The sequence below is a fragment of the Chanos chanos genome, chromosome 13 (genome assembly GCF_902362185.1).
Source record: "Chanos chanos chromosome 13, fChaCha1.1, whole genome shotgun sequence".
NCBI classification, from domain to species: Eukaryota; Metazoa; Chordata; class Actinopteri; order Gonorynchiformes; family Chanidae; genus Chanos; species Chanos chanos.
The window spans coordinates 10680005-10699035 of NC_044507.1; the positions used below are offsets into that span (position 1 = coordinate 10680005).

Here is a 19031-nt window from a genome sequence, read left to right on the forward strand (position 1 = left end):
GGTACAGTTTTTTGGCAGCATTTCACCTCAGCAAATATGGATAAGTTTTAGCATCACATTAATGCTTTTGTATAACAGAATTATGTTAATGCCATTTCGGAACAGAATTGCATTAATGCAAGAATTACGCTCATGTCTTTGTGTAGGAAAATGACATTAATGCTTTTGTGGAACAGAATTACATTAATGCATTGCTATGTGCATGAACAAACTTTCTTAAACGTTAATTGCTGTCAAAGATTGTTGCTAAAAGCCTTTGCTTGTTTGCTTGGTAATCATATTAAAAGTGTTTAAACATGTTCTGGGTGGCTTTAAATGAGTTTACTGATATACAGACATGATATCTGATTACTGTACTTTCTTTTATTAGTATGGTTAGGTACTGAGAGGAAAAAGTAAGTCTTGGCAAACAGTTTGACATTAAAAAACATTACATTGATATCACTGAAGATGGGAAAAAAAGTGTGAAGAGACAGTGGTTCGCAATGAAGACTAGAAGACAAAGGAAAGGGAGTGGCTTCATTTTCGAGAGCACCTCAAACTATTTCCACTAAACTATTTGTCATGTTCCTCAGTTCAGCCACAGAGTTAACTAATTTATAGCCTAGTAAGGAAAAGGTGCTGTTACACAGAGCTTGTACCGTCCTCACAATGTTAAAGCCCAAACGCAACCTCCAACTGTGGGCTGTGTTTCGGGAGTCCCTGGTGGTGGAATACTTGTAGTTCCATTCGGAGGCTGGGGGGGCGCTGGTGTTGGTGTTCTGAGTTATCCATGTGAGCACTCTACTGTCCATGTCCAAGCCCAAAAACCTGTAGATTTCTCTGGCCTTACCCTCAGGATTCTGGGCCAGGTCCTCATAGCGCACCATGAGGTAACGGCCCCGCAGCCAGGTGGGTCGCTGCAGAGCAGTCTCCACTGAGTTGTCAATGTCCCTACAGGTCCGGGTGATTTGACCCAGATCCACATAACGTGGTTGCCGGCCTGTGGCGTTCCAGATCCTCCACGCCCGGAATTGATCGGAAAAGGCCATCATCCGTGAGGCCAGGATGGCTCTGGGATCTCGCACCAAATGGATGATCCTCAGATCCAGTCGAGGATCTTCCGACAGGGTGCGTAGATCTCCAACTTCTGGTATACGGACCGTCTTAATGGCCACGTGGCTACGTGCCTGGCAAGCTAAAGATGCCAGAGTGAGGTTCAGGGCTCTGCATTTTTTTGGGCACCAAGTTTCGTCAGGTTGCCCTCCCTGTATTTCCTCACTGCCCTCCTGGCACACAGGTGGAGTGCACAGGGCATGGCTGGAGCCACGGCGGAAGAAAGAACCAGTCAGGTGGTCCTGGGGTTCTGGGCGGATGTAGTTCTCCAAAAAGCTGAGGTCGCATGTAAATAAATTGAGGAGGAGGTCTCTGTACGCCCCAAGGAGAGCTCTGCTGTCCAGGGCACGACGTAAGCGGCTGGAAGAGTTGGTGAAAGCTTGCTGGACATGGTAGAGAGGCTCAAACACGTAGAAAATTCCTGGGTGCTGGTTAAACAGCTGACCCGTGAAGGACGAGCCACTGCGGGTTTGAGCCAGCAGGAGGATGTGTTTCCGAGCGGTTGTGGTGGAAGTTTCGGCCGGCAACGGGTTGTCATAACAAGGAGATTTCCATCTGTACTCTAGGGATGAGAAAAGCAGAGAATCAAACATGATGGGTCTAAACCTCAATGGGCTAAAAAATGACTCTTTGAAACCGCGGAGGAGCCAATTATCTCGGGCTCTCTGTTCTTGGTCAATTGTAAGTACAGAGTGACACTGGTCACAAGGCAGGAGAAACTCCCTATCCATGAAGAGAAAGCATTATTCAATGATCATGTCACATCTCGTGTCTTTGTTTATGGTCTAACAAATCACAGTGCAGTATTTTTTATTCAAGAACTATTTGAATGTGCTCTCTCTGTAGATATTTATGGTTATGTGGTTCTTCTGACATGAAAATCCTCTTAAAGATTTTCCCTTCCAGACTCATTTTCCCCCCATCATCTCATAAATGAAACATTGCACACAGATGAGAAAATTATTCCATAACATATCTGAAAGGTTTGTGTCAGAGTTTTGTCAAACATTAATAATCTCTAAATATAGCATGGAGAAAGGGAGCAATAACTTGGGTAATTACAGTTAATGGGGACTTGACTGCACATGGGACATTAGCTTGTGTGAGGAGGCGTTCACTTAAAGTGCAAACAGCTGGTCTAGAAGAACACATTACTGCAGACAAATTCTGGGATAATTGTAAAATATATTACTGACAATACATCCCCCCCCCCCCCTCTCTCTCTCTCTCTCTCTCTCTCTTTACAATGATGAGGGAATTGTCCCACTGAATAACTGTCAGTCCAGTCCCAGTGGACTGCATGAAAATTACTCCTCTCATGAATAAACTATTAGTCTGTTTATTCACCCCTACATAGTCAGCTCCGAAACGTAGTAAAACGCTAAAAATGGTGTATATTGTTGCAACTGTGTTATATCATTGTAGTTATAATTATTACACAGAGTGGTTTTTATTACTGATTTGAATTGTAATTTGTTTAACAGATCATTTGTCTGCCCTCTACTGGTAGATATTACAAAATAAACATAACTTTATTTTGACTAAAACATTCATTTAAATTTAATCTTACCTGGTCAAGAGAATAACTCAGCATACTATAAGGGATATAAGGGCAATGTTGTATGCTAAACGCTACTGCATAACACTATTTGCTCTCAAGCATTTCTACAGCACATAGGTTCGCTTGCACGGCGTTCAAACTTGAGAGAGTTTTTGACAGCCTAAGTTCGACTAAGAGGCGTGACGTGGTTAAATCCCACAGTTTAAAGCCGGCGACACTGTGACGTTTTTCTGACAGACCTTTGCCCTGCGAGCCTTGGCAGCGGTGGGAACCCTGGCAGTGCTCAGGGAGGGAGTCTCTGAGGGAGCGAATGGCAGTGTACTGGACCCCCAGAGATGCACACACCAGCAGTAATACTGTCTTCCACGAGCACTCCATATCACATCTCCACACCCTACATCCTCCAGTCTGTCAACAGAACACACACACACACACACACACAAACAGAGAGACACACACAGCATAGATCAGCATAGCCAGCCAATGACACTACTTTTGTTCAGACACGATAGCTATGAATATAACATAGAATGCACTATGCAACACGAGGCTTGTAAGACTCTATTTTGTGGTTGTGGCTATTTACAACTAATTGGTTATAAATTATGAACATTATCATGATGCAGTGCACCTGGCTGAAGAAACCAATTGAGTTTTTCAGTTCCATCTGATTTTACATTGAGGGCATGACAGTGCATGCAGTAATGTAATCTCTACAGCCAAATTTTATTGAATGACTCAGTCACGTCTAACGTAATCTCTAAAGTCACACTTTACGGTGTGTTTCAGTCGTGATAATGAGAGTGAACGGTCTGACCCAAACATTCATTCATTCAAAAAAAAGAGAAAAAAAGAGTAAAGATTCAGGTATTTGCAACACACAGTGTTCAACTCGTCTGTCTTGTTCTCGTCATCTTCTGCTCGGTCTTTCTCAGGGCTAAGTTGGCAATCATATATTCTTTGAGCATGGTGCTGTGACATTTTCCTTAAGGGCTTTCAATATGTCTGCTCCTTCAAATGTGTGACAACCACAGACAAAATTCAGTAAAAAAAAAAATGGGGAGAAGAGTCTGGTATCTCTACCAATAAAACACAAGCTTGGATGAGCTTGCTGTAGCATCGGAGAGGAAGCCAGAATCGACCATGGCAATCAAAGAGGAGGTCTATCAGACATGCCATGCATTACGGAGAAAATTGTTGCCCATCTCTCTCGTCACTCACTCACTCTCTCTCGCTCACTCACTCACTCACTCACTCTCTCTCTCAATCATTATCTCTCTTTCTGTCTCTGTGTTAATGTCTGTTGATCTCTTCACCTGCTGCTGTGATTCATGTTCTCTGTTCTTTTTTTTTTTTTTTTTTGGTTCCAATTCAATGACAGACTAAAATGATGAAGAGACTAGAAATACAAAACAGCAGCAGGTCTGTACACTCTTCTTTCTAGTGTAATGTACCGAATCCAAAAGCACTGCAAGACAAGGATGCAAATATTCAGTGTTTGGTTTATGATCAAGAGATGCAGGAAAATCCTAACGAATAGCCTGAAAGTACTGCGTAATTCACTTCTGAAGTAGTCTACACTTTTATGATTGGAAATAGGAAAATGTATGGGAGATTTAAAAAAAAAAAAACAACAACAACAACAAAGCATTAACGGAGTAGGAAAAAAGGTAAATCCCAAAAGGCTTTGAATGCCCCAATCCACAAATGACTGACTGATCATCTCACTGATTATCTTAGATTTTGGTGTGTCCCTAGTAAGCAATGGAATGTTCTTTCTTTCTTTTTTTTTCATTTGCAGTAAAATCAAATCTTACCTCTTCTGGGATACAAAACAGATGCCAAGTTTACGGATTAAAGCAATTAGATTAGGCAACATGTATCCTCACTTTTACCTGCCTCTCACTGGGAATCATCTTGAGCGTTCAATATTTTACTCAGCAGCTGGAAATAGGGTTTCTTCTTTGTTCTCTCGATGGCTGGGTCTATTTGTCAGTTACAGAACACAAATGGTTTTGGAAGTTCATTTGGAAACACATCATTAGTTATTTTCTAGTAATACTTGAAAGGTACATTTATATTGGGCCTGAGATAAAGAATCATTTAAAAAAGAGAGAGAGAGGGAGTAGAAAGTGACAATATAGGTGAAAGAAATCACACATAGGACCTCCATGGTGTTACAGTATTTTGTGAGATGAGAGAAGATTTTTTTTTTATTTATAAGGAGGGCAAAAAAGAAACTGTTGCTTTACACCACTTACAGTAAATTATACATTTTGAGTCTCTGTGTAAAAATAGCTCACGGCTGGATTAGACCTTGTGACATATCTTCCTTCTCAACGTGAGCAGACACCATGGCAGAGTAACTGCAGACTGCGTTGATGATTAAGCCAGGTAAGGTCAGATTTTTAAGTGAATTTTAATATATTTGATATGTAGCCGTTACAGTAGGTAACCAAAGCAAAGGTTGAGGCTGTAAATGGCCCGGTTTCATTCGAGTAGATCTAAGATATTATCTCACATCGCTGAAGTGTGGTGGCAAAGCCATATTCGCCATCTGTTGAGGAGTGATGCTCTTGTGTTTACCAATAACAACTCTTTAAAGAGCAGGCAAAATTTAAGTCATATCACACTGAACTCAGGCATATGGTGTGGAGAATGGCAATCTACAGACTCTCTGGTTCCTTTTACGAAAACACACCTCCCTATAAAGAATCAGCTCACTGTCACTGTCCCATGACTCATTGGTCTATGTTTCTGGGTAGCAGCATAAGCTTCGGTAATGTAACATAAACCAATTCCTCGTCATTCACCTGTTTGATTTTCTATGACAATAGCTCACAAAGGCAACTTTTAGGTGTTACTGAAATAGTATGCCAGAAATTTTTGACCAAAAGTTGCAGCTCTCGGGAGAGGTACTGTTAGGTATAAAGGAATAAAAAGAGAGTCAGCACCAGATTTTAAACTGGTAGGCTACGTTACCACAAGCTGCCTTTCGAACGGTGCAAGATCAATATGGAACAGCAAACAGAAGAACTTCCCCTCTAAATTATCTTTTCGTTTTCCGTTAATGTCATTTTCCCCTAAGAAAAACCAACTCAACTTGTTCGACACCAAGACGTGCATGCGTCTCCGTGAAAGGGAAGGAAGAAATCATCGAAATTATTATTTTATTTAAATAAACATTGCTGGTCTACAACTCTGCAACTCTAAAGGTAACGTGTAACTGAATAATTACTGGAGAAACGTGCCTTGTCTCTACAGAGGTACACTGCGCATACACACGCACACGCACACACACAGATGCAGTAGTCCTCCATCACAAAGCAACCTGCCGTTACTTCACCGTGTCTTTAGAAGACTGTGGGAAGTTACCTACCGTTCTCCCTATACACATGAGGTATGTGTATCAGATAACAATCTTCAACTAAAGCATGACTTGGTAATGTAAAAAATACAACGTCTAACACGAAACAGCTGAAATTTGAAACTGGCATGTAGGCGTTTTGATCGAACTGCTTTCAAACGAAATGCCGATAAGTGCACGAAATTGCCTACCATTAACAGACTTGACGAAACATTCTTCGGAAAGTCGTTTTCATCACAAATTTATAAGACTCCCGTTGTAAAATCTCCGCGCGCTCCTAAAAGTCTTTTGTGTCCAGAGTGGAGGTGTGATGAGCAATCTCGAATTGACAGACGAATAAAGCCAGGGTCTGTGTTTAGAGGGAGGGGGTGGGCATTGTACGCGGATTATCAGTAGGCACGCTTTCCCTTGTCCTACCGTTTCTATGTACACTCACATGTCTTACACAGACGCGATCTATCTGAAAACTTGATGTTTTTTTAAAATGCTATTATTATCTTTGTTTTACTTTATTTCTCGGACAATTGCGACATACGTGGCGCTTTAAGTCACCTGAATGAATTTTTCACGGGCGCATGCATACACACGCGGTAACACACACGTACACACACACGCACACGCACACACACACACACACGCGCACACACACACACACACAAACACAGAGTTGTGTGCAGGGTATCACACTTTACCATAAAAAAGAATTGCAAAATATTTAATAAATCTAGATCATCTGAATCATAGTAACAGCTACTTCCAGTTTTGATTTCGTATTGATGCCCCTTTTTACTGTACAGTTAAAGTACAAATATGGCATAGAATCACTTAATCACTTAATGCTGACAACAGCAGCAACCACAGTAGCTACACACTGTAAAGAAGATATAGCCCAAAATGTCTTTCTTGTTCTAGGATGCATCCCTGACCCAGTTTGTCAGTAGACTGGGTCCTACTGGGTCTTTTCTTGGAGGGAGCACTCACTAAAGAAATATATAGACTCAGACTCGCAGGACTAGACATCTGATCATATGCAGTTCACGTAACACTTAAAGCTAAAATCTGCTGGTAGCTCATATATTAATAGACCATTGCAACATCATGAGATTACCAATCAACAACAAGCTTGTACATAAAACACACTGTGAGAAGCTGCCAAGGCTACTAAGCAACAAGTGTAATGCACGCGTACACACACACACACACACACACACACACGCACACGCACACGCACACGCACACACACACACTCTCTCTCTCTTATACTGAAATGTTACTCTAAATCATGTTGAATAAACCTCAAATTTAATGAATCTACAGCTGAGGGCTTAAGTACAGGCACAGTTCTCACATTACAGCTGCTACACCTCATAAAGCTAGACTGGCTGGGTTAAGGGGACAGACAGGGTTGTGTCGGCTGCCCTTGATGCTGGCAGACATGGAGACAAATTTTGTGACCACCTATGACTCTATGAGTCACCAAGCAACAACACTGATAAGCTAACCACATGCTTTCCTGTGCTCTCTGAAGGAAACTTTCAGCTCATTTTATTTAAACAGATGTCAAGGTAAATTGTACAAATACACACATGCACACATGCATACACACATGCACGCATGCACGTGCACACACACACACACACGCACACACACACACACACACACACACACACACAAATAAATTAATAATTTTATGGTTGGGACTTGCTGTATGCATTATAATAATTGATACCACAGGTGTTTTATAGAGACCTGTTGACCCCTCCGGGCATTCACAACAATGAGGATGTGGTCTGTTTTTCATACATTTTGTAAACTCATGGCCTTCATTCCATTTGCTCAAATAATACCATGCATTGAAAGATCTGTTTATTCTCCAAAATGAAAATAAAAATGCATCAATAAATTATGTTCAGTCTAATCTGTCTGCCTCTATGAGAACACAATTTTTTTTTGTTTATGTCACGGACTGTGAAGCCACAGTGGTGATGTGTCAGATAGAAAGTGGAATATTTGTGCGACAAATGACAGTTGTGAAATATTGTAGACAGAATGCCTCTTGGCATAATTCAAAATGACAGTTATGGCAGCTGATGACAAGCTTTAACAGACAATGGCTCATCTAGAGACGTGCCAGTCAAACTGGTCTGCATTATTGTTTGGCACTTGATGAAGAACCTCTTAATGACACAAAGACACCTGAAGTCAAGAAAAACATTTGGAAGAAAGGCATGCAACTGATTAGTAGTTTAACGAATGCTACAATCACGCCATGGGTGTCTCACTGTATGATTATAGTAGACGTACTTTCCAAAGATAAACAACTCTCCCCCCTGCGAAGAAACAGAGATGTCTGGAGTGTCGTCCCTGTGTTTTGAAATAATGAGTGCAGCTGTCATTTAAAATGGAGTTTTCATGTGCTAAACAGTGATTGAGGATTTGATAAAAAAAAAAAAATCACTATTCTTAGCATCTAGGCAGTACTTTTAAAACCCTTAAAATGTGATTCTCTTTTCAAACATTCCTCAACTTCACGTTATTGAGGATATAAACATTGAGAAAAGTGTAACAGCTCTCAGACTTACGAGCATAAAAAAAAAACAAAAAACAGTCAAATAAAAACACGTTAAAAAAAATACTTTGAATGCTTGTTTGACAGAGACATTGAGATGCCAATGAGCCCAGACAAGGAGAAATACCTAACCACCATCTGGCTCCCACACAGCCTAAACCTTTTCTCCCCATCCTTTTCCATACTGAGGAAGACCTGTCTTTACTGCCTTATGGTGCATAATTGGACTCCTGCACATGATTCTCTAGACGCCATTAGCCATCCACTGCCTTTCACTTGCCAACTGCCGCACACCCCAGTTGTTATATGGAGACCATTACATTCACAGGAGTAATGGACCCGCTTCACAAATTACAACAACGTGACACAGGCACACCCAAAGAAACAGAAGGGAAATAAAAACAGACAGATTCTTCAAAGGGGAAGATAAGCACCGAAAAAAAAAAAACCTCCCACTAAAAATCTGTTGTTTATTGAGATAGTTCAAGTCATGGGAAAGAAAATCCTTTAATGGTGGCATTCTGGTCATGCCAAATGTTTCCTTAAGGAGAGTATAGGGGAACAAATAAGATAAGAGATGCATGGAATCAGCAGCTTGGCTGCTTTAATCTCAGCACAGATTGGATCTATTGATGCCAGGTCTGGAAAAGAATGTCTCTATATGCGTGTATTATTTTAAGACATAGCTGAATTTATGTCAAATTCATTAACACAGCGCTTGTGATTATAGAAATAAGACATATATCAGATATGTATGTCATGACTTTCTCATGACAACTATGTTTGAAACATGCTTGTAACAGAATGTATCATTTATCCAACAAGTGACAAGTCACAGACAACTTATGAAAAAAAAAAAGAAGGAAAAAACCCCATGTTTATGTATCATAGAAACGAGGTGATGTGTTGAAACAGTTAACAGTTTACACCCTCCTCTTCAAACCAGTGATACAAGTTTATGGCACACTGAAACTAACTCTCATCACTCCTGTTGTATGTTTAGAAAAGGCATAAATTTCAGTTAAAAAAAAAAACCAAAACATAATTTGAAGATCATATGAGCGTTGTCTGAGAGATAAACATCTCTTCCAATTCTTTAGATTCTGTGCATTTTATGAGCTACATTAGTTCAGTGTGTGTGTGTACTGCAGATTTGACAGGAAAGCAACCAAACTGGTCTGAACATGATTTTATAAGGAAGAGTCACAGTCTACAAGGAGCTAGTCCACATTACAGACATACCTAATTCAAGATGGGTGACTATTCTGAAAAAGTTTCCAGTGTGGTTTCCTCCTGCAAAAATTATAAAAGAAAGCAAGAGAAAACAAAACAAAAAACGAATGTCATATATAACGAACTAGGGCTTCCTTTGCAATTTTATGTCCTTTTCATCGCAATCATCTTTTCATATTCTGACCCTCTCACTATTGCTTTCAGATTGTCTCTTCATACTGAAGATGGAAGCATAGAAAGAGAAATCTTGTGGTGGTGTTTTGTGTTTCCAGCACATATTCAAAGCACAACAAGTGTCTTAAAATCCTAGAACAGACCAGAAAAATTCTAAAGTCTTAAAAAAAAAAAAAATTAAGTGGCAGTTGCTGAAAGCAGTGTTTTTTTGTTTGTTTGTTTGTTTGTTTCAGGGATGGTTTTGCACTGGTGCCAATGGTTTGGAGACATCATCCTCTTTTGATTTGTCAGAGAGCTCGACCTCTCCTCTACTAGGTTTTTTCTTAGCTCTCATCTTTACTACCAGGACAGCTACAACCGCAGCCAGCAGCAGAACAACAATGACTACTCCACAGATTACATACACAACAGAGCTTGTCTCAGCCTCAGGTTTACTCGTGGTCTCTGCTCCTTCAACTGGAAACATGCGACCATTGATCTTTAAATGGGTCACGCGTCTAAAGAGGCATTCATCTGCGTATTCATCGTCAGCAAGCCATAGATCCTCATATATACTATTGTTGTCACCATTGCCTTCATCATCAGGCTGAATGAACTTTGGCAATTCACCAAGCCCAAGATCATCATGCATTTTATCTGTGTCACCATCGCTGTCCTCCTCGGGCTGAATCAAGTCGAGGTCATCTGGGTAATCCTGGCTATCCTGCAGTACCACACACCAGTAAATACCGCTGTCCTCTGGGGTGAGCTTACTAATTGTGAGAGAAAAGTCTTCCTCAGAAAACTCTACTCGATCGTTTAGATCGCCTGGTATAGGCATGGACGTATCCCCTGAATCCATTATCAGTTGGTCCTGGCCAGAGTGTTGTCGATACCACAGGACGCTGGTTGAGTTTCTGTCAGGATCGCACTCAAGGACAATTCTTTTTCCTGGTGAGGAAAAAGCTGTTACTGTCTCTAGCTCAGAGCAAACACTCACAGTGTACTCCATAGCCAGTGTGGGAGAAAAACATCTGTAATCCCCAGTGTGATTAAGAGTGAGAGACTGAATTAATAGTGAATAGTTTCCCTCTTCATAATTATTCAATATGTGCATTTGATCCCTTCCAGGCCCGTCCTTTCTGACTGCTGTCATGGAGTTAACATTCCCCACTGGGGTTTCCCAGTAATTACGGATGTGCTTCACCTGTCTGGAGGAACATGGCAGCACAACTCTCTCTCCTACAGCACGGAATACAGATTTCACCTCAAGTTGCTCTTTTTCTGGTAGATTTATGTTTTGGAAAGCAAGACATTGCTCATTCTCCATGACCAGGCAAGTAAATTGCTGGCTAAGCTCCATTGCTGTGTTCTGCACTTGCAGAGAAAATCCTTCGTCCTGAACCTGAACAAGCCCCTTTAGATCATCTTGCAGTGGTTCCAAAGAATCCTTGGTATCTAGAAACAAAGACGTCTTGTGAGAGGGATACACCTCTCTGTACCATCGGAGAGTCCTACCAGCTTGGCTGAGAGAACTTGCGCTGCATACGAGCTCTGCACTCCCATCAAGCCGCAAAGAAATCTCTTGTTCTTTGACCTCCTCACCACAAACATGCAGATAATGCTTGCGATGGTTCACAAGTTCAGTGTCTCTCCAGCACTCTCTCAAATAAACACCAGTGTCGGAGATCTTTAGTCTTTGGATCACCAATCCCAGCAGCCCTTCAGACTGATCTGCGATGCTCACCCGATCCTTATATTCCGCATGTTGTGAAATAGAACCTGACTCGTCCGAGGAGTTGCCCAACAACTGCTGTCCCTCGCCAGACAGTTTGTAAACCACAATGTAGTCCACTCCAAAACAGAAACCGATCTGCATTTCTCCCCCCACGGCTCGGAACACGGGCTCCTCATCCTCCAGGCTGAGGGTACTCCCCAGAAACAAGGCCAGCAGAACTCCAAGGTACGTTTTCATGGCCACTCTGTTCCACACAGCCTACTCACGAGACTGTCGCGCTTTGGAACAGTTCCTCATCTGACACGCTCACTTTTCAGCAACCTGTTTCGGGAGTTGACTTTAGAACCGCCCATATCCTTCACTGCTCTTATCGCATTTTTGTCTCGCTGTACTTTCCTCTTTGGTTGTGCTCCATTGTCCAATAATTAACATGACACCTGTGGATTAACATTCCACGTAGTTTTGAAGTTTGTATTCTCTAACAGTGGGTACACAATTTGTTTTGCCAAAGATCAAAAAGAACACCCCCCTCAAAAAAAAAGCAGTTTTCATGCTGTTAACACAACAGCCTAGTTTAATAGTCTCTCTCTCTCTCTCTCTCTCTCTTGCTTTCTCTCTCTTTCTCTCCTCTCTCTCTGTGTGTGGGAATGTGCCTTCAAGTATGCAGAAGAAGGAAAGTACACAGTTGCCGCTTACCCATGATCTTTGTTATTTTTCACTGTGGGAGGTAGATCTCTGATACTTTTATGACGCTGAACTGATTGTTCACAGTTTTCTGCACGCGTAAGACGCAGTGCACTGTTTGTAATCTGGTTTTTTTTTTGTTTTCCTGGAAAAGTCGTATGACCTTTGACCAGAATAGAGAGAAATGCTTCATTTCCTTTGCTTTGCTTTGCAACACATTGCTTCTAGCTCATATTTGTGCTATGGTATATCATTTCCTTTCTGTCAGGATACGTTGCCATACACGGCCTAGCCTTTTGTTAGAGACTCTTACCAGTTACTGAAGTGTGACTCTGCATGTTCTAAGTACACAGATGGCAACTGCAAATACCCATATTTCATCACATTAGATTCAAAGATAGATAATAATCTTGGTAAATTTGTGTACTAATCTGACTGTACTCATTTGAAGATTTAAAGCATAATCCAAAAATTCAAAAAGCCATGGTATATGGTGAGATGAGAAAAGAAAAAGAATTTCTTACTGTTGCCAGTTATGTCTGTCAGCTATGGTACATTAGGTGACTAATGTGGACTAAATTGAGGGTTAGGGTTGTACAAGTGCTGAAAAGTCATGTTTGGGGAAACAACATCCATGCCATCTGAAATGAGGACATTTGGTTCATGTACTTTTTGTATTTACTTGTTTTGTTAGTCCATCTTAATGTGTAGTTTGTAGAGAATGTTAGATGTTTTCTTTAATTTGTTTTCTTTCTTTCTTTCTTTTCTTTTTTTTTTTTAATCTGTCGGAGTTTTCTTTGTTACATTTACAATTTTGTTTAGTTAGTTGACGCTCTTATCCAGAATGACCTTCAAAAATGTCCTCTGTGTTGTTGATGTCAGTTCCCCTGTCAGTTTTGGCATTGTGGCAATGTCTTACATGTAAATTGATGAGAGAAACTCATTTTCACGTATGATTTGACAGCGTTGTACTGTATTTGTGTACTGAACCATTGAACTCACTGTGTGTCGCATTGCAAGAATGCTGTGCCTTTATAAAGTGATGATCACTGTGAAAATCTTCACTCCCAACAATTGTTTTGTTTGTTTTTTGTTTGTTCAATAAGCACATATTGCTACAGTCTGTTTGAGGTGAGATGTTGGCTGTCCTGTCTTCTATGTTAGTCAATGAACCTCATGTATTAGTCCACACCCTTTAATAAGCTTGTTTACTCTCTTTGCAGACATGGTTTCAGCAGCCAATCATTTGTGTGTAGAAAACCAGTCCCTGTAATTGGTTGGTGTAGTTTCTTAACCTTAGGGCTGTTACATTATCAGTATGAAGAGTATAATAAAACCATATGTCTTGCATTGTGATATTTTGTTGTAGTCATCGTTTTTGTTTTTTGTTTTTCTCTCTTTTGATATGGCAAAAATCAGCTCAATGCTAAGTGAGAGAGTCACAAGACAAAATAGGCTTGACACAGAAACATATGCTAGAATGTTCAGTTAAATTGTTGCACAGTATACAACATAATTCTGCATGCATTATTAGATTACTAGCTTTTTTGGGGAACGTGCTGATTCCACTCAAAAGCTTGGCCTCCCAATCTTTAAACATATTAGTACGAACTGATTTGTAAACACTCCCTGAGAGATCGATTTTTACCGAATATTTTCATTAAAAATGAATAAATGGATATAAATCCTATACTGACAGAACCATAAGGCATTCGGCAAAAAAGTGATTGAGAATCTGCTTCTTATATTCTTGGTGGGCTTTGTCGGAGTAAAAAGTAAAATGTACTTAATGTTCTCCAAGCAGCCAGATTGGGCGCAAAGATTGCCAAGGCTTGGCAGAGACAACAGTTTGAGGAGGCTGTTATGATCGGGCATTGTGATTAAACCCCTACTGTGACTCATTCTCCATCGCCGTTTAAACTAATTGCGCTCCGTGCTGATTATAGTTCTGCAGTTCTTCGTGCCATTTTAAGACTCTCTGCCGCTTGACAGTCGTAGTTTCAAAAACGCCGTCATTACATGACAAGTTTATTTAAAAAATCAATTTAATAAAAAGCAAACTACTTCCTTATTTGATTTAAATAATTCTGAATAAGCTATCTGACTGAAAATATTGGTTTCAAAACCCTTACATGATCAATACGTTTCAATACGTTTCTCGTTGTAGAACAAACTTTCCCTCCGGAACTGACGGTGGCAGTAACATATTTCAGTCAGGTCAAAACGGTGAACTATAGAAGAAAATTCATCTCATTGAGTGGTCATGTAACACACCAATGTCAGTTGCAGATACTAAAACAGCCTCCTTCTCCTTATGTTTTGTTTTGATACTAATTATATTTGAGTCAGTATTACCTGTCTAGGCAGTCAAACTGACGCACAGTGTAAAACAGCGCGGCTTGTCTTTCTACCTGGACGTGTTTATTTGTTATAAGTTGGGAACGGTGTACTTAGGCTGTTGTGCACACCTTAAGGCGATGACACATGAGAATGTTCAGAAATTTTCAAAAGTCACAGATAGACAAAGACTGGTAAGGGATATCTGAATATCTGCCTGTTGTATTATTTCCTGCTTTTTGTTTCGTGATCGAGGGGACGAACGCTGAAAGGTGTGAATACTTAAAGTAGATGACCATACTGCGAAATCATGTGGTTACTTTAATAACTGGATTTTGTTGCTGTCTTCAGTACCATTGCCTCGTATTTAGTCAGTATTTGCATACTTAACAAACCGCTTATTTTCACAGGATCATGTAGCGCTTTGGTAATGAAGGTTATCAGAACAGATTGTCTGCACGATTTTCATTCTTGACCTTTGACACAGCCAAAATTGACAGTGTAATATGAAATTCAATTTAAAAATAGAATTCAAATTGCAAGTGAAACTTTATTCCATATTCTTCTTGTTCTGTACAGGCATCCACAACTAATTTGAAATTCGTGCAACCATGATGCGCTCAGTCACTGCGTCGCTGTGTTTTTACCGCTGTCAAGCCAGGGTGTTTTCGCCCCACATCCTTCGCCCCTGTTCAACGTCCAACCAGATCGAAAACAAACTCACCATTGATGCTCTCTACAACCTCTCAGTGGACATCAGTAGAATCCGTCAGCTAAAGAGCTGGGTGTTACACCAGAGCCCTGCCTACACCAATGAGGCTGCAGCTTTGCTGAAGGACATGGGGGCTAGTGGGCAGGTCGTCGCCCGGATCCTGGAGCTGTACCCCGAGGCGATCCTGTGCCGTCCGGAAGAGATGCAGGCGCAGAAGGAACTCTGGTTGTCCGTGTGCCCCAGCGAGAAAGACCTCGTTGGCATCATTGAGAAATTCCCCGCCTCGTTCTTCACAGCCTCCTCCCATCATGCCAATCAGAGGGCCAACATACTGTACTTCCAGACCTTGCATCTGAACAGACGCATCATCAGCAAGCTCATGGCCAGTGCTCCGCAAAGCTTCCGTAGACCGGTCAGCCAGAACGAAGAGATGGTCCAGACGCTCCAGAGGGCGTATCTTGACCTCGGAGGAAATGAGGACAACATGAAGATCTGGCTTCAGAAGCTCCTAAGTCAAAACCCTTACGTGCTTCTGAAACCCCCCGAGGCAATGCGCGAGAACCTCATGTTCCTCAAAGACAGAGGCTTCACCAGCTCTGAACTCCTACAGCTGCTGTCCAAACTGAGAGGCTTTGTCACAGAATTGAATCCTCAGGCTATGACGCTCACCTTGGCTTACTCCAAAGAGACACTAGGTTGTTCCGATGCTGAACTTAGGGCCATTGTCCTCAAGTGCCCGGCCCTGCTCTATTACTCAGTGCCCATCTTGGCTGACAGATTCAAAGGACTCCTCAGTGCTGGCGTCAGCATAAATCAGATACTGGAGACTCCGACAGTACTGGAACTGACCACGCAGATAGTTCATTACCGTATTCAGAAATTGCGTTCTTATGGTTATGATATAAGGACAGGCAGTCTTGAGGTCCTCAATGGTACCAAGAAGGACTTTGAGATGAGCTATGGCAAACTGCAGCTGAGGCGAGAGAGACCGCTCTTTAACCCAGTGGCCCCGCTGAGGGCCGCTGAGGACTGAGACCACGTCTTGGTTCTGCACTTGGTGTCACCGATCGTCTCTAAAATCTCCCTTAAACACCTCAAGTATTTAATAATGAGGACAGGGATCTCACTCACATGGTCTCCCATAATACATTCATTACTGGAATGTTTAAACTCATGGATGTGTTTCTGGGAATCATAGATGAATTGTAATTTAATGGTGTTTCTGATCTCTGCCTTTAACAAGTGTCAGTATGTAGGATTATGTGGTGAATTCACTTTGTATTGGATTTCTTATACTGTTTTATCCTTTACAGAATATTTTATTTAATACACATCTTTAAATAATTTATATTTCTCATAATCATCTTGTGTTTGAAAAGAATATCAGCATATATTGTGGTACAGAGCTTGCGGAGTTGTATGATTGATTCAGACGTGATGTGTGCTGGCTGTATGTCTTAAATCAATAAATGACCATCATTTGCGTGTGACTACATGCGATGCTGTTTGTTGTTTATTTGAAAGGTTTTTTGTTTTTTACTAATGTTTAAGGCCTTGGCAAGCTCTTAAACAGAGATGTGGTTCTTTGTGAGGATTGTGGACTGTTGTTGCTCCAAACAGGGTAACCAGACTCTATGTTTTAGAGTATCCAGTCTAACAATGAAATTACAGGATGTGAAAAACATTGTTTGGCTGAGGTTCGTCCATCATTTATTAACAATGAGTTCCGTTATTTCCTTGTCCAAAGTTCCAGCATTATCTCCAAGCTCATCCTGACCTTTGCATGGGAATGTTCATCACCCTTTTGCTTTGATGTCAAAGTTTTAATTGAATCTTTGGTATTAAAAGATAAAAAAAAATCCTGATATAAGATAAAGAGTATAGTAGACTTAGTCACACTGCAGCAAACTGTTTTGTTCTCTGAACAGCACAAAATAAATGTGATTACAGTGATAAAGTAAACATGATAGGCAACATTTCCATCATTTCATCATTACAGACCAAGTGGTGTCAATGAATGTTGTTTTGGATTATATGGTACAAGTGATTGCGAAGATCTCCTTTCTCCCACCATCATCATCATCATCATCATCATCATCTTTATTTTTCTCCCTCTCTCTTGTTCTCTCTTTCTCTCAGTTTCTCTCTCTCCTTCCCTTTTTGTCTTTTGTTCGGGGCTCTGTGTCCTCTCCTCCTCCTCTGTGAAGCAAGGCGTGTGACTCTGCCCACAGTCAGCCTGCCCCCTGTGTGCTAACGTCACAGTGAATTATACCCAGAAGCCTAAGAGGTTAATAAGTGGAGGGTATTAATAGCCCTTTTTCATTTGAAACGTGACACCAGTTATTATTAACAAAATGTAGCACACCGGTTTTATGGGACATAACTCAAGGAAAATATGAAAATAGATGACACATGCAATTAAAATCTATAGTTTCTCTGCCTGGTGCGACGCTGTGGAATATTACTGTGGTAAATATTCCGTGTCCGGGGTCATGTAGATCAGGTTAAATGGATAGTCACTCTGGGAGCAAAGCTCAGCGTTTCCTCCACTCAGTATTGCTCAATCAGGGACCTCCTAATCAGAGTGCTTTAGAGGTTGCCATGGTCTTCAGCAGAAACAGAGGCCATTAAATGATAAAAACCTGCTTCTTGTTTCCCTTTTAATATGTGTCTTTAATGGGATGATGTCGCTTTAATTTGTTAATTGAGTTAAGTTAGTTGGGAGTCTGATGAAAGGTGATTAATTGTCACAAACACTTTCTTTTGTGAATGCAATTACGGGAGTGAAATATTTGAAGCCTTTCAAACATTATGTCTCTTGCAGTATTCATATTAAAACAGAAAGTGTTATGGTGAAATGCATTATTATATATAACAAGTGTGTGTGTATGTGTGACACACACTTTTGATATTACATTTATCTTTTATAATGTATGGTTGTAACTCACTGATAGCTATATATGTTGCAACATATATATATGGAGCTATGTCATAAAAAAATAGAAATGACCTCACAGTCCTTTCACTAATTGAAAAGAAAAAAGATTTAAAATGTGACATTTCTGCATTTAACATGTCCCAAAGCTACATCAAATACACAGGTCTGTTCTCTGTTGTCAACACAAGGGTTTGATTTATGAATACTGTCTTCTGATGGAAACAAAACAAAACAAAAAAACAGCTCAACAGAGGGAGGCAGAACTCACCCTGACTGTGGCTCCATCTGGTGGACAAATCAGTGTATAACATTTAGGCCCTGTATTCAGTTCAGGGCCACACAGTATATACCTCTGACACTGGAACATGTTAGACGCAAGCTGTTTATTAACATATGCTTTAATTTATTAAAAATAGGTTAGGTTGTGACTGATGACCTGTCCAGGGTGTTTCCCCGCCTTTCACCCCATGAGCGCTGGGATAGGCTCCAGCACCCCCCGCGACCCTAATCAGGATATACAGCTTAGATAATGAGTGAGTGAGTGAGAGTGAGGTTAGGTTGTTTGTGTTGTTGGTTTTGTTTTGGGTTTTTTTTTTTCATATTTAACCTTAGCATGTTGAAAAAATCAGATGAACTTTGAGACA

General features: G+C 40.8%; 2 protein-coding genes across 2 annotated transcripts; one reads left to right on the top strand and one right to left on the bottom strand.

Annotated features, from left to right (window-relative positions):
* Positions 1–536: 536 nt before the first annotated feature.
* On the bottom strand, positions 537–3034 carry LOC115826743 (carbohydrate sulfotransferase 1). The gene is made up of 2 exons (XM_030790627.1): positions 2896–3034; positions 537–1657 (listed from the first exon to the last, which is right to left on the bottom strand). The coding sequence occupies exons 1-2, from the start codon at positions 3032–3034 to the stop codon at positions 537–539; spliced, it is 1260 nt and encodes a 419-aa protein (XP_030646487.1).
* Positions 3035–15348: 12314 nt separating this feature from the next.
* mterf2 (mitochondrial transcription termination factor 2) lies at positions 15349–16482 on the top strand. Its single transcript, XM_030790894.1, has one exon. It carries the CDS (start codon positions 15349–15351, stop codon positions 16480–16482), a length of 1134 nt encoding a protein of 377 aa, XP_030646754.1.
* The last annotated feature ends 2549 nt before the right edge of the window (positions 16483–19031 follow it).

Excerpts from the sequence above, each read along its gene's own strand:
- mterf2 (XM_030790894.1), top strand. The coding sequence starts at position 15,349 with ATGATGCGCTCAGTCACTGCGTCGCTGTGTTTTTACCGCTGTCAAGCC.
- LOC115826743 (XM_030790627.1), bottom strand. The coding sequence starts at position 3,034 with ATGGAGTGCTCGTGGAAGACAGTATTACTGCTGGTGTGTGCATCTCTG. Across the intron at positions 1,658-2,895 it reads CCAAGGCTCGCAGGGCAAAG|AGTACAGATGGAAATCTCCT; the intron begins GTCTGTCAGAAA and ends TCTCATCCCTAG.